General features: G+C 43.2%; 1 protein-coding gene across 1 annotated transcript in view; it reads left to right on the top strand.

The window, feature by feature from the left end:
• Positions 1–23,951, top strand: part of Brinp1 (BMP/retinoic acid inducible neural specific 1) — a 118,849-nt gene extending 94,898 nt beyond the window's left edge. Inside the window, exon 7 of the mRNA XM_027939392.2 lies at positions 22,811–23,951. Coding sequence (XP_027795193.1) covers positions 22,811–23,951 — 1,141 coding nt within the window. The remainder of the gene's footprint in view (positions 1–22,810) is intronic.
• The last annotated feature ends 1,977 nt before the right edge of the window (positions 23,952–25,928 follow it).

Here is a 25,928-nt window from a genome sequence, read left to right as displayed (position 1 = left end):
CATTTCAGAGCTGAGAGTTTTGCTTTCAATTTATTTTAAAAAGAAATCCACTGGTTAAAAGAAATGAGCCAAGTCAAACTCACTTTTCAGGCTCTGGCAGCCATAATTGTCTCTGTGAGTGTGTGTGTGTGTGTATGTGTGTGTGTTTGTGTGTGTGTGTGTGTGTGTGTTATATAAATTTGATGCCCTCTTGTACAGTCCAGGAAACTGAAGTTCAAAACTAGAAGAGAACAAATAATCGTTCCAAAGCTACAGTGTAAATTGGTGGTTCTCAAATAAGAATGATTTTGTCCCCTGGGGACTTTTGGACATGCCTGAAGACATGCTTGATTTCTGTAACAGGGAGTGGGTGCAGTTGTACAGGGAGTTCTCCAAAACAAAGAAGTAGCTAGCTTCAAAGGACAGTGATGATGAGTTTTGTAAACCTCATGTGAAGGGAAGAGACAGGATGCCACCTACATCTTATCCCCTCAACACCTGCTCTGCTGGCACTCAGGATTTAACCCCTTCTGGGTTCTTTTAGGTAGACCCTCCAACCTAACCATCCTGTCCGTGCACCTAGTTTCTTTCATCCCCCATGAAATCTTTTACAGTTGCATCAGACCATACAGAAGGCTTCTTCTTCTAAGCTCCCATTTATGTAAAACCACTTTTCTTGGTGCATTTTCCTCTCTTTTTTTCCATTATGAAATGGACTCTCTATGCCCTTGAATGTACTCATTTCTGATTTCTTCAATCCATCCAACTCAGAGCCCATTGGCTTTGTACCTCCTTTGCAGTAATTATTTTGTGAATCAAGTAGATTTTGTCTGCCAGTCTCTTACTTGTTAGAGTGTTGCTGGACCTGGAACCTGGGACTAACACTTGCAAAATGGCTTCCTTGTCACATGCAGTAGATGCCGCCACTGCCATCATGAATATGTTTCTGAAGCAGTCTTCTCTTAGATCCATCAGTCATCTGCCACATGGCCAGCATGAGGCACTGTGGGGACCCAGAAATGAACACAGTGGGGTGTGTGAAGGGTTCTGTTGGTCATCAGGAGAACGTCCCTCTCTATGTTTCAGTCCATAAGAGCTGACATAACTATACAGCACAGACTGGGTGGCTTAAAGAGCAGAAGTTTATCTTATCACAATTTTGACAGCCAGAAGTCTGAGAGTAAGGTATCGGCAAGTTGATTTCTTCTGAGGCCTTTCTCTTTGGCTTGAGGATGTCAGTCTTATTCCTGGGTTGTCATGGTCTTCCCGCTGAGTACATCCGGGTCCTAATCTCCCTAAAAGGACACTAGTCATGTTGGATTAGGACTCAACCCTTTTACTTCATTTACTACTTTAAAAACTCTGTCTCCAAATGCGGTCATGTTTTGAATTACCGGGAGTTCAACATTGGAACTGGGGAGGGGTGGTAATTTAGTCCATAACACCCTAAAGGGTAGATTGGGGTTGAATCCTTAGGTCAAGAAACTGTGCATCCTAAGGACTGATCATGCTGAATGCAAATCTTGTAGAGGAGAGACACATTGAGCTATTACAGGCTTCAAACAGGTGCATCTATCTTTTGTTAATTGTCCCCTCAGAGAAGGGAATGCAGGTCTAAGTCCAAAGGCACTGAGCAGGCACTTATGTTAATAAAAAAGAAGAATCTCCAAAGCTTGGCATCACTGAGCATGCCAGCTATGGAGAAGACTCAGGAGGACTCCTGAAGGAGAGTACCTGGACAGGCATTAGAAGGGACAGAATGGGGTACCAGGAAAAACACCCAGGCAGAGTCATGGAGCCCTATTTTGAGATTATGCTCTACCATTAGTAAGCTGTGTGACCCTTGACTCTTCTGAGCTCAGGTGCCCACTTTTGTGAATAAGTCTCTGCTCCTCCTGTGCAAGTTGTCAGGTGTGGATAGCAAGAAATGTGCTGTGACCTCTGGGAACTTTAAAGAAAGAACTCTCAGTGATGCCCTCATTCTCCTGAGAGGAGAAAGCTTGCCCCAGTCTTCACATCCTCCCTGCATTCACCTGGAAAGCAGGCCTAGAATGCCACCACAGGAAAGTCACTCAATTATATTCATTTAAAGAGCATTGACTGTTGCTGCTACGGGAGTGGGGACACACGGAAACTGGGCTCTGAAGGCTTCCCAGGACAGCTGAACTTCCTTGGCCTGGCTGTGGGCTGCTTCCTGACATCTGAATCTGAGGCTCTAATGAGCATTTCTCACACGACAGGGCACCTGTCTGCCATGGAGCAGTGTCAGACAGAGGTGCTAACACTGGGAACCTTGGACCACCTCTAGCTGAGCGAGTTTGTATTTGCAAATGAACTGATTGCTCAGCTCCAATTTGTCTGCTTGTTGAACTCTGTAGGAGACAGAGTGCTCTGAGCGGGTGCCATTACTGCAACAGGTGCCAAGGAGATTTTTACTTGTCTCACAGAGAGGTGGCATTTGCAGCAGGATGGGAGAAGGAAGGAGTAGAGGGCATTAGCTGCACATTGATGGGTAGAAATCCTGCCTGCATCCTGTCACTTACCAGCCATAGGGCTTTATGTAAGTGCCTGTACCTCATTTGCTAAACCGGATAATGACTTGCCTTCAGGTTTAGTATGAGGATTAAGATTTTAAAAATTAAAGATCCTAGTAAAGTACCTGACACAGTGAAAAGGGAAGAAGAAAGAGAGAAAGGAAGAGGGAAAGGTGAATTTTAGTATATATGTTCTAAATGCCAAGCATTTTACATGAATTAAACAAGTCCTTTCTCTTACTGTAGACTATAGCCTTATTAATGAGGTGCTTTTGCTATTTTTCCACCATATATGGTTGGCCAAAAGCCTAGCCCAGGTGGAATATTTGAATTCTGGGAGCTGTAATTCAATGCAGGGGCTGGGGCTGGGGAGTTCTTTTTTTTCCTTTTTCTTTTCTTTTTTGAGATTAAATACTACAGGAGAAACTGAGTACATTGGATATGGAGATGACTATACCAGATAGAGGGCAACTAAGATAAATAATACTATCACAAACCAATGCCAATAGCAACTGTTTTTACAGGTAATTGAGCTGGCTGTGTGTAAAGATTTTGGAGTTGGACTGCCAGATTTCATAGCCCAGCTCTGTCACCTTACATTGTTATTCTGGGAGAAGTCACTAACATCCTTGAGTCCCCATTTCCTCATCTGTAAATTGGGGCTGATAATAGTGCCCATGTCATAGGGTTGTATTGAGGATTAAATATCTACACCAACATCAAGTGCTCCCAATGGTGGCTGGCACGTGGAAACACTCAGTACATGATAGCTACTTCTCACTGTTTTTTATCCACACACTGATATTTGCATATAAATTTCTGATCACAGGGACTGACTGTTAAGGATGATGGCATATATGTTTTTTTCATCTGATCCTCACACTATCACCATGAACTAGATGCTCTTGGACCCATTTTATAGAAGAAGGAACTGATAGGCAGAGATGTAATTAGCTTACCCAGGGTCACACAGGATCAGACTGATCTTGCTGATTTTGCCGGTGGGCTTCTTGTCAAGATCCCTGTGGAGAGAAGCAAGAGCTCCTGCTTTCTAAACAGTGTGCAGCTGCAAAGAGAGGTTCTGTGCTGTGATTGGGGCCTCTGGTGTGGCCAAAGGCAGGGTGAGCTCACCAAGGCTGGGCAGGTGTAGACTAGGATTGAAGGAGGGTGATGTGCTGAGATTCAGGAAACAGGTCTGGGGTGAGCCTGACTCACCTGCAATTGCGAAGCCTTGAATCACGTTCAATCCAAGCAGATTCCCAAGTGGACACATTTCCTGGAGGCCACAAGAACAGGCCTGGCTCATTGCAGGCCAACTGAACACACAATTCCTGAGCATTTACTATGGGCTAGGCTTTAGATGCACTCTGATAAGTGAGACCTCTCCCACCACAAGGCCCAGTGTTTGCTGAGATGAAAGTAATAAAACTAATTCCAGACTAACCCGCTGATGGGGGATTAAACACTCAACCAAATTTTTATGAGGTTCCCATCTTGTGTGAGATTTCACTTGAGGCTCTGGAGACACTATGATGGACTTCTGTTATCTTACAGGGGAGGTGGCCCTCATGTCAGGGCATACTACTGTTGTTGGACATGTCAAGGGAAGATGAGGACTCACAAGGAAATTTCTGTGTATTGTCTCACCACCAGGAAATCCTTGAGTTGTGCAGAGTTAAAAAGAGAGAAAGAGAAGAGATAGACTTTGGGTTTTCTAACTGTCATTACTGGACATTGAGACTTTGTAAACCTTGTTTTTCTCAGTTGTATAATAGACATAGTCATTTCTGCCTACTGCCTCAGAGGGCCACTTTTGGGCTAATCATAGATGTGAGTAGCCTTGTGAAGTCTAAGTGCTGTAGAGAAGACTATGCAAGCAAGATGAACTTGAAACCACACCCATAGGGAGAAGAATGAGGATAAATTCAGGTCCAAGAGAACATTTAATAATTAACATTTCCAAAGCATTCACCGTGCACCAGGCACTATCCTGAGTTTCACTTCATCTAACCATTGGAACAATTCTGTGAGGTAGCACTGATTCATCCCACTTTATGAATGAGGAAATTAAAGCACAGAGATTTAAATGACTTGCTAAAGATTATGCATCAGGCAGGAGGTAGGAGTCAAACTTAGGAAGGATGAGTTCCTGTTCCTTCTACCCTATTCTACCTGTCCTGGGGTTTGATGATCCAAGGTGTTCAGGTGTCAAGTACCAAGACTGAAAATTGCAAACTAATCTTAGAAATCACCTCTTATTACAAAAGGGAGAGGAAGGGAAGGAGGAAGGATGGAAAGATGGAGTGAAGAGGGGAAGAAGAAAAGAGGGAGGGAGAAAAAGTAGAAAAGAAAGAAGGTACAAAGGGAGAAAGAAAAGAGGCACAAAATAATGTTGGGAAATGCTGAATTCCACTGGCTTTGGTGCAATACCACGAATGTCTACTGACCACCTGGTCTCCCAGCCCTGAGCCAGTTGCTCAAAGGCATTTAAAGATACAAGCCAACAGTGATTTTGTCCTCAGAACATCATTGTCTAGCCTCTGGATGTGTTGAAAAGGACATTGTTTGGGAAGCAAGGGACCTGAATTCAAGTCACCCCTGCAAGGGTGGCGTATAGTTGATGGTGAACCATTGTTGCTCTCTTTTAAATAGAACAGCTCTTCAGCTGTTTTCTCTATGGGAATTCTGAATTAAAACTCATTTGGGAAAATAAAGTGATTTTTTTTTTCCTAAAACAATTTGAAGACAATGGAGCTTAATTATCTCAGAGGTCCTTTCCAACGCTAGGAGAAATAACACTCACAGAGAAGGAGAGAATAATAGTTCAATTGAGAAATATTGGGAGAAGGTCAGTAATTGAAACTTTGAGCAGCGTTGCTTTCAGAAGATGCTAATTAGTCAATTTTAATGAGTTGGTTAGAGTTCAAACTAAGATCTTCTTTTGCCTGAAATTACAACAGCCTCTTAAGTAAGTCTCCCAGAATCTACTCTGATCACTTCCCAATTTATGTTCCAAGAGGGTCTCAGAATTATTACTTAACAAGCAAATTCAATCTTGTCCCGTCCTTGCTTTAAACTTTTTGGTGACTGCTCATTTGCTTTTAGTAGAAAAATGCAGAATTTTAAGGTGACCTACAGATCTGCCATTACCTGCCTACCTGCACCTCTTACATCATGTTTCACACCTGTTTCTTGTCTGGTCAGCTAGAGACCCACACTGGGCTTTCTCTTCACCAAATGTATGCTGCCCGCACCCACCCCAAGGCCACTATGCAGGCTGTTCCTTTTACTGGTATATGTCTTCCTCCTTCCATTACTTTCTCTTTCCCTTGAAGTAGTAGCTTCTACCCTTCCTTTAGATCTCACCACCAATGTTCCTTTCTCAGTAACAGTTTCACTCCATTGAAGGGCTTTCTCAGGACTCGTTCATATGCTTTCTTGGCATTCCAACTTCCCAGCTGCTTTGCAAATCTCAGTTTACCATTATACCTTTGTTTATCAGTGTCTGTCTCTCCCATTAGACATACCTCATAACTTCCCAGCGCGGTACCCAGCACACAGTAGGGTATTCAGAAAACTTTGTGTAAGGGATAGAGAAATAGATTATTTTGTACTGAGATTGTGTTCCCCAAGTCATGTTGAAAATTGAGTCTATAAGCATATAAATAATAAGCATATAAATAATAAACATATAAATAATAAGCATATAAATAATCTGGGGATTTTTTTTTACATATGTTGAATATGTTTAAATTGTCTTCTTCATTCACCAGTGGAAAAAACTAAGAACAAGGGAGTGAAATGACTTGTCCAAGTTCACTGGGGAATTTTTGAGGAGACTATGACTGAAATTCAGGGCATCAGACTAACAGTTCAGGCACTTGGTAAAATGGAAACCATAAATGGAGATTTCAGCTGATCCAGGTCCAAATCCCACTAGTATCTCTTATGAATCCTATTATGTTGGGAAATGTTCCTCATTGGGGAAAAGAAAATTTTAAAACAGGATCAAAACAAACACTTCTTAGAGCTCATTCATTTCAGTAAATTGAAGCAAAATTCATACTAGGTTTGTTTAATGTCGATGTGATTTGAAGCTTCTTTCTTGAATTCTACTGATTTTTTAAGAGATTATAGTATGGCGAGGCAAAGCAGATTCATGGAAGATTAACTCAATGGCAGTCAGTATAATTATTTGCCTTTTCCAATGACTCTTGGTCTTTGGTTTATTTTTACTTCTCAAATTCACACGGCCTTGACCTGGTGGTCCAGGCTGCAGCCAAGCACAATGTAATTATGTATTGTCAGGATGGAAATTTCTTGGAGGCATCAACTTCAGGCTCCAATCTTGGGGCCATAACTTCTGAACCCATGTCAGCTGTTAACATATTCCCCCAACCATCCAGTGTTTAATTGGTTTCTATACAAAGATTCTGGCTACCAGGATAATCATTATCACTAATCAGATGACCCTCAATCTCCACAGTGGTTTCCATTCTTCTTTCTGAACTGTATACAGGTTGCCTCCGGATTGAATCTTCATATTTTCTTGTAGCGGGACAAAATGATGTGGCTTCTTACACTTTACTGCACCCAAGTCAGTTTCGACTTATCAGACTGACTGTTCTGGCCTTGCCACTTATTAGGTGTGTAACTTCCACAAGCCTTTAAACCTACCAGAGCACTCTGTTTCCTCATCTTCATGGGCAGGATAAGAACAGCGACCCTATGGAGTTGGTGGTCATAATCCAGCACAGAAGTAGGCTCTGGGGATTTGATGATGATACTGTTTCTGCTTCAAAAAAAAAATAGATGTTTTTGTTGTATGAGACAATGCACAATCTTACCAAAATTAAACCATATAGTAGAACTTCAGTAGAACTTTGATTCTTACAACTCTTAAGTCTGACAGGGCAGGTGTGTGACTACCAATTCCATGTCCATGTCAACGAGGCCCAGTATGAAGATATCCAAACTTCAGTTTCCTGGTTGGTATGACGGAGTTGATGGGAGTACCTAACCTAGGAGAGTCAGTAATAGTACTTATATCACATATGCCTCCACATATGCTGCCTTTAGCACATAGTCAAAATTCAAAGAACAAGTCTTCTTCTCAGACAAATTTGGAGACCCAAAGTTTGTCAGTGAATAGAAAAAATTAAATTGAAGGAGGGATATATATATATATATATATATATATATATATATATCAGCCATACGTGCTACACATAAATAAACCATTTTGTTTTAACTTACATTGTGTAAGTGTGAATTCCTTAGCGATATTTTAAAAGTAGAACTAAAAACTCTTTTTGAAGTGTTGGTGTATTGTGATTGCATTCTACCGACTTTCTTGTATAAACTTACACTCATAGTCATATAATATTTCCCACTTTAGCTTATACAAAGCAAAACAACAGTTTAGACTCTTTAGAAACAATTTCAATATTTCTAGATTTTTATAATCTCTCCCCATCTTTCTCAGTTACTTCTCTTTTATTTAAATTGATGACCATTTTTGTTAGTAACTGATCTTTATAGAATTTTCCAACAGAATTCAAATAAGTTTTCACCTAGAAGAGCAGCTCACACATCACTGATTTATTCTACTCTTAATTTCATGATATACTTATAGCAGATACTGTTACCGGGAAATGAAGTTCCACTTATCACTTCCACTAAAATCACCAGACAGAGCTTGGTAAAGAAAATAGGTTATTGAAAACCAGCCTTGAGGAAGACAGAGGAGACCTCTTCTGTCTCACCTCTTCATCTGCAGGGGACTCAGGAGCATGAATGTCCTTTATAAGAGGAGACAGGGTATAGTGGGACAAAAGACAGGAAATATATATATACACAGATTCAGCTGGACTGAGCTCCTCAGAAACATATCAAGGCCTCTGTTTCTCTGGGGTCTTCCTGAGGCAGGGGGCAGCCCTACCCTCCATTCTCATAAGAGGAAACTCTAGACACCAAAAAATAGTTCTCAGATAGTTTTAAAATATAAATTTTAAAGGGACTCTGTTCCAATACAACTGGCATAAACAGGTTCAGGAACAAAGAAAAATTTAGTAAGTTTGTCTGTAATTGGTGGGAACGGAAATGTGTGGGATCTAAAGAGCACACCAGCCAAGAGCACACAGTGTGTCATGGGCATTGATGTCATATTTATCTGATGGAAGGGGGATTGTCAGTTTCCTGGCAATCACTCACATAAAGGTCAGTTATAAGGGCTTGTCCTGCTGAAGACTGAAGCTCTTATTTTTGGTAACCTGCCCCTGTGAGTGAAGCAAATTGTTCCAGGTCATGCAGCAAGAAAAAAGATAAAAATTGTGGACACATATTGACCATTTATTATGCACCAGATACAGTGTTAAATGCCTTACATGAATTAACTCATTTAATCCCTACAATAATCCTATAAAATAGGTACTATTATGCTTCCCATATTATAGGGTTTGAGTAACAATAAAGATAAATCCTACAAGAGAAGGAAACACATTCTAGTTATGGAGATTGGAGAATCTGCTCCCTCTTTGCCAGGATTACACAATTTATTCATCCTTTGAATTTCAGATTATCCCCTGGTATCTGAGGAATGCTTGGGCTGATATCATGAAGCAGATGCTAATGCCCTACTGTGTGTGTTTACTGTATCTTGCATGTCATTTTTTTCACCCTAACACTTTGCCAAATTTGCAATGATATGTTCCATCCCAGACTTCTTTTACTTAGCCACAAATTCTATAAGGGTGGAGACTCTGGTATTTGTTTTGAGCTGACCAGTGAGTGCATCCTGGTGACAGGCAACAGATCTGGCACATAAGGATGCAGCGTGTGCTGAACTGAAGTGGGGGAGCATTTGAGATGGGCGTTGAGCAATGGTGATGCTTTGACCTTGCAGGGAAGAGGATGGTTTTCTATTTAAGAAAACAATATATACTTATGAAGAATTGAACATGGGATTAATTCATTCAGAAATGGGAAACTAGAAGTCAGGGAGACTATCTGCATCACGATTAATTAAGTGCATGGGCTCTGGAACCAGTATGGTGTTAGATCCTGATGAGTAGTGTGATTAGTGTCATCATCTCTAAAATGAGGATAATGACCTTAAAATGAGAATAATGACAGTATCTTCTCCACACAGTCCTGGTGAAGATTTCCCAAGATATATATCTGATGTACCCCAGCAATGTTTATTAAATGGTTAATAAACATTAGTGCTTTATGTCATTTGTTCTTACTATTATGAGTAAATCCAGACTGGGGATGTTGGGATGAAATTACAGAGAGATTTAATACCTGGATGTCTTAATCTTAATGTTATCCCTTACAGAGGGATTGAGCATCTAGATGACTTAATCATATCATCTAGATGAAAGGAAGCCATTGGAAAGGAGAAATAGAAGGGATGTTTTGGTTTCCTAAGCATTCTCTGGAAGCCATTTGAAAGATGAACTAGAGAATTGGTGGACTTTTCCCCCTGAATATAAGGGGTTCAGTGTTCCTCCCCTGTGTTGACATGAGCATCATCACTGATCAAGCTGCAGTGGAACCCCAATGACTGCCAGATGGCTGGTCCCCATGCCCAAAGCTTCTGATTCAGTGGGTGGGGGTGGGTCTTATGTCCAGGTGATACTGATGTTGCTCATGTTGGGACCACACAAGCATTAGATGTGCGCTCCCCTCACTACACAAATGTACTCTTACCTTAATGTATGTTTGGTAGAAACCAAATACAACTGAATTCCCCTAAGTGAATCCTACAAGATGAGGGGAAGAGGAGAAACCAAGTGATGCCTGTTGTTGAATAAGTTAAAATATGTTTTCAAATAGTTTTCATTGTAGATGGACGCACAATACCTTTTATTTAATTTATTCCTATGTGGTGCCGAGGATCAAACCCAGTGCCTCACACGTGCTAGGCACATGCTCTACCACTGAGCCACAACCCCAGCCCAAAGTTAAAATGTTTTATTAAAAAATAAATAAATAAACTAGAGAAGGGGTCAAGTTTGCACATTTCCAAACTTACTTGGCCAAGAGTTCTTAAAATTTTCAAGGGATAATGTTTCTCAGAATACAGGCTTATAAGAAAGTGATTGACACCAAGGGAAGAGGCAAGGACCCAGACTGTGTGGTGTCATGCACAACTGGCAATTTCCCTTCCTGTTGATAAAGATCCCCGGTCCTCCAGACAGTCTTCTTCCAGTGGAGCTTCCAACACCTTCTGCCTAAGCAGCTGTTAATGGCTTTGTGTCCCTGCAGGTAGCTTCCCTATTGAGAAGTGGCTTGACTGCTAACCAGCAGTTGCCAAAGTAGCAGCAGGAAGGTGCTCCATTTTCTGGCATAATTGGGAAATAAATTTACCCTATTTGGCTTAGGGACATTCCTAATCTTGAAAAGTAAACGATTCCCAAGACAAATACCTTAAATGTAGGTTATTTTCAAGTTCTACCCTGCAGATCTTATCTGATCCTTGTTACAAACCATGGAGAGCAAGAACAGAGTTTGGTTTCCCTATTTACAGATGAGAAAACTGACTCACATAAATTAATAATATGCTTGAGGTTATAAAATAATATTCCGTTTTTTGATGACTTCCTACATAGACATAGTCCTCTTGTCAGAATATTTATAATACTATTTGTACTGAATCTTCACTCGTTAATTCCTTCCTACATTCAGTAGATAATGTAGTGACTACCTACTAAGTTTCAGACATTATAGGCTTTATACAAGGGGTAGTGTTAGGGTAGAGAACAAAACAAGAGAGCTTGAAATCTAGCCGACATAATAAAACTCACTGAGGACTGGTCCTCACTCACACTTTACAATAGCAATCAGTTTTGGAAGGCGAGATGACCAAACACTATGAAATTGTGTATCATACATGGAAGGGAACCTTAAAGATCATCTTCTCAATTACCATCATGTTATTAAAACAGAGAGGAGAAATGTACTGCCCGGAGTAACTGTATTAGTTTTATATTGTTGTGTAATAAACCACCACACTTTTAGAGTTCAAAACAACAGAGGTTGATTATCCAAGTTCCCATGGGTAGGAGTCTGGCTCTGTTATAGCCAGACCTTCTGCTTATGGCTCACAGGCTGAAATCAAGTTGTTGGCCAGGCTAGGCTCTTCCCTGTATGCTGTAGAGAAGAATGAGTGTCAAGCTTCTGCTGGTATTTAGTAGAATTCAGCTTTGAAGTTGTAGGACTGGCTTAATTTCCTTGCTGTTGGTTGACCAAAATTCATTCTGTGTTGCTAGAGGTCATTCTCCAGTCATTGCATATGGCCCCTCCATCTTCAAAGGAATAAAGAAATAGACTGCCCTTCTCATGCTTCAGACATTTCTGAGTACTTCTGTCAACAACCAGAGATTATTCTCAGCTTCTTAAAGACTCATCTGATTAGATCAGGTTCACCCTAATCTCCATTCTCTCATTAGATCAATGGCACTGTATAAAATTACACGACCACTGGAGTGGTATCTTGTCATAATGTCATGCTCTGGGGATTAGATCCTAGGATCCCGGGAAGGGAGAAGGCATTTTAAAATCCTCCCTAGAATCAGAGCATGGCTTGGTAATTATAAAGCAGGAAAGAGAAATCCTGAGTTCTTTTGGGGACGCAAGGTGCATAGTATTCTGAATATCTTTTGGTCTATAACAGATTGATCTACATTGAGGGGCTTAAAACACCAATTGCTATACATGTTATGATCTATGAGTCAGAAGGTCATGCTGGGATTGGCTGGGCAATTCTCTTCCACATGTAGTGGACTGGAGTTACTCACCGGTGTTCAGCTAGTAGCTGGGCTAGGATGGAGGCTCCAGGGAGGCTTTATTGACATGTCAGTGCCTTACAGAGGTAGTCAGAAGGCTGGATGCCACTGAAGGCTCTTCATCTCTGGGTCTCCACTTGGTCCTCCAACATGGTGGCCATATTGTTAGAAGGAGTCTCCAGAGCTCCAAGAGGGAGTTTTCCAAGAGGCAGGCTGTAGAAGCTGCTGCTCCCTTCAGGTCTCTGTCCATAAACTGTTGGGTTTCTGCTGACTTATTGTATTGGTTAAAGCAATGACAGAATTTGTCCAGATTCAAGGAGAAGGTACATAGATTTCCTGTCTCTGTGGGAGAAATATCAAAGCATCTGACACATATAAGCAGGTTTTAATTTGTTTATTTTTCCAGGGTGGCACATTTTAGTACAGAGAAGAACACACTTTTCAGAGATCTTGTAAAGAAATGTTTTGTAATGCAAAGCTGCCCTTTAGAAACTTTGTCAACCAAGATTTTTTTTTTTTTTTTAGTGGATTTATTTTAAAGTTTAAACCCCTTGCTGGATGCTGCTCCTCAGGTGCATGTTTTGTTGTTTGCGTCATTGTATTGTTGTTGGCTGTTTTTCTTGGAATATGGTTATAGGGGGACCATTTCCCATAAGTTACTATCATTTTATTATTTGGCGGGTATATGTATAGTATAGGTAGTGGAAGAGGAAAGGAAGATATACTTTCAATTGCTAAGTATTTCAATTTTGGAATAATCCCAAATGTACATTCTAAAACTGGGGCAGGGTACCACAGAAAAAAAACCCACTGTGCCTGCCATGAGATGAGCCTGAGCTAAAACTCCATTGATCAGTGACCACCACTCTTATTCTGACCAGTAGACCACAGTGACATTTTGCATCTTCTGAAACTAGTGTCAGTTCAGAGTCAGCATGCAGTAATCTTCTGAAAGTGAACTATTTCCTTTCCCCAATGCACAGTCCCCCAGGTAAAATTTTTAGGTTCCTTTGGAGAAGGCTGAGAGGAGGATTAGCAGTGTCATTCTTGGAAAGGTTCAGGAGCCACCCTTAAGGCTAAGATTTTGGTGTCTGGTTTGTGGGTACAACTCCTGTGACCATCATGGTGGTCACTTAATGTCTCAAGACTCAATTTCCAAACTTTGGCACAGACCACGCCTTGCCTAAGCATCATTCAGCTTTGGGATTCTGATATTCTATTACTATAAACCACCCTAAGGCTACTTCCCCCAGAGGTTACTTTGCTAGACCCTGACTGGTGTGTGTGTGTGTGTGTGTGTGTGTGTGTGTGTGTGTGTGAGGGGGGGGGAGATTTGGAGGGGGCAGTAGTGGCACAGATCCACGAATAAAGCCAGGCTATCCCAGGACAGCTGTCAGTCACCAGAGCCAACAAATATCTCCCCGATCATGTGACAGTGAAACTTTAAAGCTAAAAATATCTTCAGCATTTCTTTTCTCTTTATAGTGTAAAAAAGAAAACCGTGAAGCCCAACACCATGGTATCCCAAAGGGGTGGAGTGTGGATGAGGGGCAGGGAGCTGAGGGCTGGTGGCGGAGCACTACATGAGGTCTGTTTAAGCCAGCACTGGTGGGGATGAATCCATTCCATCCGTGTCTGTCATTCTGCATTTGTAGCAAGTAGTTGACTCACTTTGACAACCTAAGGCAAGAAAATAAGCATCTCCAATTCCTTTTATTGTTTTTTAGTATTTTTTTTTTTTTAATTTTCCTCAGGCTTGGAAGTAGCTTTCTATTTGGAAGAGAATCTGGCGGCTCAGGGGATTGTATCAGAAATAGAACTAAGTTCTTAAAATTTTTGTGGGGAGCTCTTTTTTTATCCTACTTCAGAGGCACCTCCTGACTCTTTCTCCCACCTCTGTCCGTCCTCTAAATTCATCCAACAATCTCACACTTGTACAAGTTATAGTCTGCTGACATGACAAGTCACTGGTGACCATCAGGACCACACTTCTCCTGTCTGAGTCTTAGTTTTTCATATGACAATGTGATTCATGATATCCTTTTAACCCAACCCAAGACACAGAAGATCACTGGAGCTAGACAACAAACAAAAGGACTTTAGAAACTTTGAAAGTGGTATTAAAAAAATCATGTGCTGTTGCCTTAACATTATTGTTTTAAAGGATTTATGTAGTTAAGTGTCTCATGGAAGTATTGCATATTTAGAGAAACAGTCAGTGCATATAGCAAGGTGAATTTGTACAAACTGAATCCACATGTGCAAACAGCACCTGGATCAAGGAACAGGGCCTTCTATCAATAGAAAGGAAAGAAGGAAGAAAGGGACATTGAGAGCGATGGAGGGAAGAAGGAAGGAAGGGGCAGTCACTGCACTGAAGCTCTCTGTGTCCTCTTAGCCTAGGGTGTAGTCACCTTCTCTCTGCGGGAGTAGCTCTGCCCACGGCTGCATCCACACTAGGTCAATTTTGCCTTTTAAAAATGCAGCATGGACACTTTGTGTCTGGCTCTTTCGCCTTTTCATTCCTCAGTGCTGTTCCTCCATGTTGTCTCAAGGAGCTGTGGCCCACTCCTCCTCCAGTGTACCCCGTAGGGTGTGTAGACCCTATTCCGCTGATGGCCATTTCCCTAGTCTCCAGCTTGGAGACTCTCACAGTACTGCTTCAGTTGAACTCATGTCTCTTGGCAGCCTTAGGTACACATTGTGCTGGGTACTACTATAGGAGGAATTGCTGAGATGTAGAGTATCTACATACTCAACTTCCTTGATGCCTCAGTAGATACTTGCAGTTTTCCAAAATTGCTGAACCAAGTAGCATAATCGAGTTTTGTTTGCTCCACATCTTTGCCAATATTTGGCATTTTCCATCATTTTTATTTTATCTTTTAATTTTATTTTAGCCATCCTGATGCAACGATATCTCATTGCACTTCTATTATGCATTGTCCTGATGATGAATGAAGTTGGGTTTCATGTGCTTATTGGCCTGTTGAATATCCATTTTTATGATGATGTGACTGCTCCTACCATTTGCTTATGTTCCCTTTATGCTAATGACTTCCTTACTGATTTGTAGTGCTTTATGTAATGTCTTATTCTGTTTAAATGGCTAAAACCAAAGGCTTTAGGCTGGGTGTCTTATAAGCAACAGATTTTTTCTTTTCTTGCTGTTCTGGAAGCTCAGAAGTCCAAGAATGAGGCATTGACAAATTTGGTGCTTGGCAAAGGATTTTGGATTCTCTATGTAGCCAAATCCTATGATCTAATGATCCCCCAAAGGCAACACATCCTAACTCCATCACCCTGGGGATTAGGATTTCAACCTCTGAATTTGGGGACTACAATCTGACCACAGCATATATTATGGATCCAATCTTTCATTGGCTAGAGATATTGCAAATATACTCTCTCATTGAAAATTAGCTTCTTCCTCTATTTAAGTGACTTAAAGAACTCTTTCCCTACTCTGACATCATGCATAGATTTCCCCTGTGTTTTCTTCTGAGTTCTTTGGTGGTTGTTATTGTTTCACATACATCTGCAATCCATCTGTTTTGATTCTGGTGTACAGAAGAGGTTAAGTATAAAAATTCTTTTTGTTTAACATTGATATTCAACTGATCTAGTGGCATTTGTTGAGTTCTCCCTCCCTTGTATTTTTACACCTATAATAGCTGATTTCAAGGGGACCATTTGCCCTTTGAGCTCCAGAGGAGCACAGTAGATTGTTTTCATGAGAGACAGTATGCACCTACTGTATGTTAGAAGTATTTGTCATATCTTACCTGAGCCTGGAATATCCTTGAATGGGGTGAGTTATCATTCAGTTCTGTAGTTGAGACAACAGAAGCTTGGAAAAGACAAGCAATCAGTTCAAGGTTAAATAATAAGTAACAGAGCTCAGATTCAAGACATTTTTGTTTTTCCCCCTGACTCCAAAGCCTATATCTAGCACTTTCTTGTGCAAACATCACGGAGACAGCATTCATTAGAACTATGGAGAGTGAACAGCCAGGGAGACTAGGATGTTATGCTATAATCAACTTGGCTGTTCTAGTTACCAACAGGAATATTTTTACCTGAGTCATTGATAAAACATGGCTGCTCCTTGCCTTCGGTAATGATGATGGCTAATGGTCAGTCAGAGCTTCCTTGCACTGGAAACCTCCCAGGAGTTTTGCAGATTCAATTCTGCTTCTTAAGACAAGGTGCAAAGTAGGTTATTACCTTCCTCATTTGATGGATGAGAGAAATCAGTCAAAGAGGACAGGGGAGTTATTCAAGGTCAGATAGCAAGGTCAAATAGCCAAGGTTAAACAGTGCTAGAGCAGGGCCCTGCACTTACAGTACTCCCACATCCTAGAAGCCCCTCCTTTCTTTGGGATCCTTTTGTTTGGAATCCTTCCTGGTCCAGCCAGTAGCCCTGGAAGGATGAACAAGCTCTCCACCTGCGAGCACCAGGCTGCTTCCAGTACTGCCCTCATCCCGGCTGCTTCTGCTCCTTCCCTCACTTGTCCTCAGGGCGACCATGCCCCAAAGCAAAGCACTGCATTTGAATATGCAGCTGATGTCGCCTGTCACCTCCTTCCAGACACAGAACTGTGTAATTGCAAAAATCGTTTCATAATCCTCCCCAATTAAGCTCCTGACAACCTAATTTTAAAGACCCCACTGGATTTTCACGTGGCTGCTCTCCTCCTTCCTTCCTCTCTTCACCCCTGCCCTCCACAAGGAAGACCTCTTGCCTTCTCTCTATAGCTCCAAACTAGAAAATATCCTCAGCGGGGCAAGAGCCCAGGATACCTCACTTTGGTCTTTTTTTCCTAGTGGTTCTGAGCCACTTGATGTGGCTCCAATAGCACGTGAAGAACTGGGGGAAGTAGGGGACATGGGTTATTAAGGCAATGATAGAAATTCAGATAGGAGAATGACTAAAAGCTAGCTGTTTATCAGGGAAAGTGATGAACAGACTGGCTCTGATGGCCAGTTATAATTCATACTAGCACATCCATAAACCACCTTCCAGCTAAGCCCCAAGCACCACGGCACCATTGACATATTCATCTTGTAGGAGCACCATTCCTTACACGCGCGCTCACACACACACACACACACACACACACACCCCACCCTCAGCTCAACAAAAGAACAAAGCAGCCTCAGAAACCTAAACCTAAACACAACGATTCGTCTCCCCAGTTTCGTCTCTGGTCTCCATAGTGGATCCACACAGAATCACTCAGACCCCATTACAATGTCAGAGAAACGCCAAAGAGGGAGTGCAGGGCTTAAATAAAAGAATAATTCAGAACTCCAATTTCATTTTTTTTTTTTTTCATTTCCTCTCCACTTTAAAAAAAAACACACTCCTGTGAGGCAAATAAGACTTATGGATTAGAGTTTTCTATTTTAGCCTAGAACCGGCTCCCCCTTCTTTGGCACACCATTTGTATGATCTTCCCTAAAATGCCAGAGGCCAGGCACTGCCTTCCCATCTTAGGCAAAACCTCCAATTAAAATCAGCAGGGAGGTTGCTTGAATTAGGAATCCCAGCCAGGGCTCCCCAGCCCGATGGTTCTGAAAGGGAGATGTGAGCCTTTGAAAGCACTGATGGGAAGCCCTGGGAGGCAGAGCCTCTGTCCTCCAAATGACGAGCTACCTCATGGGGAGACCTGTCGTGTTGCCAGAAAACCCTGGCTGAGGTAAAGACAGAGCCAGCAGGGGAGTAGCAGAGGTGTCTCCGTGGCCCCAAGCCTAGTTGATCTTCCCGTCTAGGGTTTTGAGAATCAGGAACAAATTGCAGGGTAACTGAAAGAGAATTGGTTGGATTTGGATCCAGAAATGCTCAACTCTGGTCTGCCGTGTCTATGCTGTGTGACCATGGGTGAATCACAATCCCTCTCTGACCTTCAATCCCTTCATCAGTGGAATGGAAGTCTCATGGGGTGATGTAAAGAGGTGACAGCCATGAGGTAGAAAGCCCTTGAGAAACACTGTTCTTCCATCTCACAGTCAGAACATGAAGGAGATGGGCCGAGCGTTTGCAAGCCTTCTTGAAAGTTCTCTGCTTCTGTGATCCAAGCTGCTCCATTTGGAGCCACCACGGGTGCTTATCAATCAAGCGTCGGGGGTTTCCAGTTTAGAAATGAAAAACGCAGCTTCCTGCCCTACCCCCTTCCCCCAGCCCACTCTTCTCTCTGCTGGCCCCTCACCAGAATGAACTGAAATTCCATCCAACCGAGAGATGCTGATTGGGATGTACTGGAGTTCAGCTCTGGATGCAAATGGAAGATACTGGGGATCCCTAGGGACCAAGAAAAGCATTTTAAACCTGGTCCTTGTTGCCTCGCACTGACTGTCAGTTTTGTAAGACCCTCCCCTCCGGAGCTGGCCTATTAAGCTGCTTCTCTGTTGCCAGGGTTGAGGCAGACTGTCACCAGCTAACCTGGGAAATGATATTTATAGATCACAGTCCCTCCTACCCCGGGTCCCCAGCCTCTCCCTGTGCACTTGTCCATGAGCCCCAATTATCTGTGAATGGAGGAGAGGGACCCTGGCAGGTCCAGAGGAAGCAAGGAATGTGATAATAGGCCCTTCACAAGCTCAAACTTTCTGTGTTTTTCCATTATCTCAATTCATCTCTCTTCGGGTGGCTTGCTTCCCCCTTGTCTGGCTTATTGTAATAATTTCACCTTGTGGTTCACAGCAGAAAGTGCACCCATGCCAGAGGTAGGGTCTGGGGCTTGAATGTGGAGTGACTGCGTGATCATAGACAGGTTATCTCATGTCCCGAGAACTCTTTTATCTTTATCTGTAACACTGAGACAGGTACACATGTTGCTCAGGGGACGTGGGCACAAAGAGCCTCTAGCACTCTGCCTGTTGTACAGTGAGTGCTCAATAGCTGTAAGCCACAGACTCCCCCAGCTGGATCAGGGTGCCACCTGCAGTTGAGCCTTGCAGAGTTGTGACTTAATGGTTATCATTCAGAGCACTGCCTGGAGATGGAGAAGGTATAGGGGATTGTTCACATTGATGCCAGTTTCACATTACTGGAGTTTTCTTGTGTTAAAAAGAAATACACCAAAAAAAAAAATGATATGAGCTTTTTATTTTCTGGGTATAATCTCAAGATGAAATATTGAAAAGCAAAGAAGTGCTCACTGACCTTGGGAGTCAGGGCTTCCTGGTAACCTCGGTCCCTCTCCGATCCGGGACAGGGATGAACCACTAGCCCACTCCCAGGCGGTCCATCCAATGTCCACACTCACTGAGTCTGTGAGTTCTGACCAGCAAATCTCAGCAGAGTGTTTCTGTTTCTGGAACTGCCTACTCTTATTGAATCCCTTCACCTTCTGCCCTTCCAGTGGCTCTGGGTAGCCCCTTCTGCTCATCGGCTCCACCTGCTCCCTGTCACTCTGTCCCCAAGTCCTTTCCCCTTCTCTTACCACCCATCCCCAGGCCCCACCTTTTTCCTTCGTCTTTCCTGCAGCCTTGCGCTCCGGGCTCCCCCTGAACACCACCTCCTTTCCAAGCCCTCGAGCTGTATCATTAATGCCTTCTTTGATGCAGCCCACGACCTCATGATTATTCTGAGGTCAGGAGATGCAGGTGCTGCGCAGCTCGCTGAGGCCTCTCAGAGGGCCTCTGTCCGCCACCCCTCCTGCTCGACAGGGCTGGAATCCTAATGGGCCACTGGCCCCACTGCTCCCTGCAGCATCACCAGGAACTTTCATCTTCGTATGTCCCCCCTCCCGAGGATTCTGAGAGTGTAGCCACAATGAAGCATTGATTCAAGGAGTGGGGGCTGCGGCCCCGACAAAGGGTCCCAATGATGAGACACGGGAAAGGGGGCGCTCTACGGGGTTATAGAATGCCTTGCAGATGGGGACAGAGGAGCTCTAAATGGGGTACTGTCCTGTCACTTGGAGAGGGAGTGACAGGAGCAAGTGTGGGCCATTTGAAAGAGGCATTTTGAAATGACGCTCTTGTCAGATGGAATCACGCAATCAGAGCCGCGTGGAGGGCCCCTGCAGCTCACAAAAATATCAGATGACTCATACCCCAATATTCAGTCAATGTTCTGGTTTGGGAGGTGAGAGCCACACAGCTCATTATTATTCCAGCTCCGTGTTCCTGAAGGCTGGGCCTGCTGCTGTTCTCCAGGCTGTAATGGGATTGGTCTCACGAAGCAGAGACCAGGGAGGCCGGGAGCGGTGTGGGCGGATGGTATGAAAAACTGATCCTGCAGTCCTGGGGGGGTGGGGGGGGGGAGACAGGGAAGTTTGTTTTTCTTTTTCTTTTTTTTAATTTTTAAGTGAAAAATATTAATAAGCTCTGTTCATTCATTCAGCAAAATTCATTTGTTCAGCAAAGGTTTATAGAGCTGGGCTCTGGGCTGGGTGCTGGGGAAGGAGAGGCCCCTCCTCTGAAGCCTAAGAGCCTGAAGGGAAACTGAGGAGAAAGGGTGGGGTCCCAAGGCCACGGTCTGGGGTGCTGTAGGGTGGTCTCGTTGCCAAGGGCAGGGAGGGTTCTATGAATTTAAAAGGCAGAGTGTTTCCAAAAGCTAATTATTCCTCCATTTTCTCTCAGCTGATAAGCCACTTATTTGAAGCAAAGCATGCCAGGAAGCCATTTCAACAGTATCCATTTTCAAATGGGTATTACAAAATGGCTTCCCTCAAACCCGGGAGAGATAGCGGCATCCTTGAGAGTGTCTCAGTGCCTTCAAAGGAAACGCTTATTCTCTGGGATAAGAGTACTTTTTATTACTACCTTTTCCATAATTGCTCAATGCCAGGCTTTTCTAAGCTCTTTAAATATATTATCTCACTGTATCCTCTCACCAGCCACATGAGATGGGCTTTATGATCCCCGCTGTAGATATGGATACTGAGGCCTAAAGAGATGAAGTGACTTGCCCCCAGCGCCATAGCTGAGCTTAAACTCAGTTCTGCTTGGGTCCATAGCCATGCTTTTTGGGCACCGGGCTCCACTGGCTCCTGGTACTCATGCTGTGGTCATTGTGGATCATCAGTGCAGGGATAGCACATGTGGTCTGCTAACACTTCCCCCCAAGGGCCCAATGAGGTAAATCGGCTCCTGTGTCCAGCTTCCTAAAATGAAGATCCTGAACCACAGACACCACCACTGTCACCATCCACATCACCACCATGCGTGGGACCTTAAGAAAAGTCTTCTTGACCCTTGATTGACTGGTCCTGCCAAAAGCAACAACGAGGAGCCAAGAGCTGCCTGTACTCATCACATGAGTTGGAATCCGTCACTTTCCATCTGAGTTTCTGTTGCCATGTCTATAAAACAAACCTGACAGTCCCTTTGCAGGAATAATAAGAGCTAAATTTTATCGGGCTCTTAATACCTACCAAGTTTGAAGCTAAGCCTTCGTATAAAAATTTATGTAATCCTTACCGCAGCCCCATGCTGTGACTGGAGGGCGAGGGGCACTGCCCAGCATTCCTCAGCTGATTGTGGAAGAGTCAGGGTTTTAGGAAATCTCTCAATGGCCTCCATCCTTAGGCTGTTTTAGGGGTGTTGTTGTGAGACTCAAATAAGAAGATCGAAGTGACTGCATCCCGTGCAGGGTAAAAAGTGCTAGACACATGTAAGGAATTATTTGTGGCATGGAAGGCAGCCAAGAGGTGACTTGCACAAAAATGAGGAAAGATGAGAGGCCTCCAGGCTGACTGTCTTGTGTATTTGTACCCGTTCTCCTGTTGCTTCTTATCTGAGCATATATCCATCTTCATTGGAATCGGGGTATAGATTCTGGTATCATTTATAGTGCTGAGGGGCAGACGGGCCTAGAGATGCATGTGACATTGGAATGCCACTGAACTGAGAATTTGGAGCTCTGGGGAAATGGCTGAAATAACAGCTTTCTTGCATGTTTTGAGAAAATCACTGTGAGAATCATGCAAGGTCATCAGGATGGGGGCACCACATGATTTCAAGAATATGACAAAGTATAATTTGGTTTTTGTTGAAGTTGTTGAATGTTATATAACCCTATTGGATCACTGTGTGGAAGGGGTTGAATCATCTGATATGGATTAAAAGAAATAACCCCAAAGGTCCTTTCCATGACTCTTATTTATTATTATTATTATTATTTTTACAATTTCTTGTCATCCATTTAGAGTACTTGTGTTTAGATACTTTTATTTCCTAAATAATACTTCTTTGGGGCTATTGGATTGGAATCATAGAGCTGAGGGGAATTCCCCCAAATTTACTCCACCTCCTGTTTACAGATGAAGACATTGCATATTATGAGAACAGTAAGGTGTGATGTCATAGAGCTGTTTTGTGGCATTGGAGCCACAATTTAGTCATTGCAACTTACATTCAATGTTTTTCCAGTTATAACTTCTCCCCCCAGTCTAGTCACTCTTTGGGTGGCTCCAATTTCTATTATCATTTGTACAGAGCAACTCAGACCCCCGCCAAGTGGTTAATGTACTCCATTTTTCCTCTATTCCCCAGGACAATTCAGCAGTGGCTTGCAAGGGTCCAGTCTCTTCTCTACTGCAACGAGAACGGGTTTTGGGGAACCTTCCTGGAGAGCCAGAGGAGTTGTGTGTGCCACGGTAGCACCACACTTTGCCAGCGCCCCATCCCCTGCATCATAGGAGGGAACAACAGCTGCGCCATGTGCAGCCTGGCCAACATCTCCCTCTGTGGCTCCTGCAACAAAGGCTACAAGCTGTACCGAGGCCGCTGCGAACCACAGAACGTGGACTCTGAGCGGAGCGAGCAGTTCATCAGCTTCGAGACCGACCTGGACTTCCAGGACCTGGAGCTGAAGTACCTGCTGCAGAAGATGGACTCGCGCCTCTACGTCCATACCACCTTCATCAGCAACGAGATCCGCCTGGACACCTTCTTCGACCCTCGGTGGCGCAAGCGCATGTCCCTCACTCTCAAGAGCAACAAGAACCGAATGGACTTCATACACATGGTGATCGGCATGTCCATGCGCATCTGCCAGATGCGCAACAGCAGCCTGGACCCCATGTTCTTTGTCTATGTCAATCCCTTCAGCGGGAGCCACTCCGAGGGCTGGAACATGCCCTTTGGGGAATTCGGCTACCCTCGTTGGGAGAAGATCCGTCTCCAAAACAGCCAATGCTACAACTGGACTCTCTTGCTGGGCAATCGGTGGAAAACGTTTTTTGAGACGGTCCACATCTACCTACGTAGTCGGACTCGGCTACCTACCCTGCTGCGGAATGAGACTGGCCAGGGCCCCGTGGACCTGTCTGATCCCTCCAAGAGGCAGTTCTACATCAAGATCTCGGATGTGCAGGTGTTTGGGTACAGCCTGAGGTTCAACGCCGACCTCCTGCGCAGCGCAGTGCAGCAGGTTAATCAGTCCTACACACAGGGCGGCCAGTTCTACTCCTCTTCGTCGGTGATGCTCCTCTTGTTGGATATTCGGGACCGAATTAATCGCCTGGCCCCTCCGGTGGCCCCGGGGAAACCCCAGCTGGACCTGTTCTCGTGTATGCTGAAACACCGCCTGAAACTGACCAACAGCGAGATCATCAGGGTGAACCACGCACTGGACCTCTACAACACGGAGATCCTCAAACAGTCGGACCAGATGACAGCCAAACTCTGCTAACGCGGGACCCCGGGCCATGGACTGTCCCTTTTGTTGTACAAACACAACAGAACAAAGCAAAGCTAAACAAAACACAAAAATTTGTAAAATGTAATTAATGTTCAAAGAAAAGGAGGAAAAATCTTCATTTGTTGGAAACTAAAACGTTCTAGCAACTGTATAAAAACCGTCGGGCATGTTTGTTACTTCTATACTCTGTCATGAAGAAGGGTCTCAGCCTTCGGTGGAGCTTTGAGGGAGTGGCTCGGTAGGCCTCAGGTGCTGTCTGGAGCGGGGAGTGGGAGAGCTTATGCAATGAATTGTAAAGATCTCTGCTGTGCAGGTGCTAAGATTAAACACTAAAGAGAGAGAGATATATGTAATGTACAACTGACACTGCCATTTTTCCTTGTGGGAGGAAATGGACATAGATAAAGAAGATATTTCTTCGGTTAAGATTTCTTCCCTCTTTATGCTTATTTCCTTGTGGTTTTTTTTCTTTGACTCATTCTCAAACAGGGGTGGGGGGATGCAATGACACTACTTTCTTACTCATATGGCTTCTTTTCTTCTCAATAAATGGAAACTGATGCAAGTTGGCCAGCAGGTGAGCTTGGGAGGAGACACATTCACATAAACACAGGGCGAAAAGTAACCTCAGATATTAGTGCAGGAAACTCTTTAGTTTGGAAAATAGGTACCAGGGGGCATGGCATACCCATTTTAACACCCACAATAACTGCCTGAATTGAGTTTGAATCCTGCTTTCTGATGCCCTTAAATGTGCAGCTTCTTACAAAACACACTGGCCACTTTTGTGTTTTCCCCTTCAACAAAGCTTCCAAGGGATGAAATGTTCTTCTGTTTGATAGTCATTCTGTGCATGTGAAGAAGTTCCTCCTGCTACTTTCACCAAAAAGAAATAGGGTAGTGTCAGATTTCCTACAAATGCATTCCATATTAAAGTCTTAGTTTGAATAAAATCAAGGGCCATGATTTAAAAAAAAAAATAATGTAAGTTTTAACATTGCTTTGTTTACCATTGTTCGGCCACACAAGCTTCCTCAAGTATCTAAAATAATTTCATTTCATTAACACTTAATACACATGGGTATGTACCCACACCCACCTGGCCATCTACACAACAGCATAAACACTGCCACTTCTCTGGCATCTGTGAAAAGTGAGAAGCCATGTGAAGGATTTGAGGTTGAACAGAAATGACTAAAGGAAGAAAGCTCATCTCAAAGCACTTTTGTAGAGGATTTGGGTAGACACTGCTTCTTAGTCTCTAGGGTTCGCCATTCATCCTTTTGCTAGAGGTTGCTCATAAGAGGTGCATCCCAACCATCTGGATCCTTATTTCTGCATTGGCAGCAAACTCCAGAATCACAAAAATTTAGAGTTGGAAGAGAAAATAGGATTACTTTGGTTTAAGCTTCTGCCCAGTGCAAATTTCTTCTTCATTGCTGTTGGGAAGTCACCACTGTTCCCTGATTGGACCATTGAGGGGACAGGAAGCTAATTAGTCCTCTTTTCCATTTTCCTTAAATTCTTCTTTTGCAGAAGGGAAGCAATAACTCTCATTCCAGCTTACATTATAAAACAAAGCTAGCAATTAGAATTTCTTTCCATGCATTGACCATCTTGCATACCTCCAGTTATGGAGGGTATATTTCTCTCCCACATTAATGCTATACTAGATAAAATTCAGAGACTTGTCTTTGAAGTCTCTTGAGTTTGTGATAGTATAATGGAAAGAGAACACCATCCCTCATGTACTTTATATTAAAGTGAAAATGGAGGACTTCAGTGCATAAGAGGTAAAGTATTATCCAGTTCAAGTAGGGGTAGTTTTTTTTTTTCCCTAGAATGCTAAATCCCAACTTTAATGTTCTCATTTTTAGTATGAATTAGCATACATTTTATGCCATCTTTAACAATTAGTGTGCACTTCACACCTACATAAATTTTGGGCTTTGGCTTTTAAGAGGGTTC

This window comes from Marmota flaviventris, chromosome 13, assembly GCF_047511675.1.
Source record: "Marmota flaviventris isolate mMarFla1 chromosome 13, mMarFla1.hap1, whole genome shotgun sequence".
Classification (NCBI taxonomy): Eukaryota; Metazoa; Chordata; class Mammalia; order Rodentia; family Sciuridae; genus Marmota; species Marmota flaviventris.
This window is presented reverse-complemented; position numbering and strand designations above follow the sequence as displayed.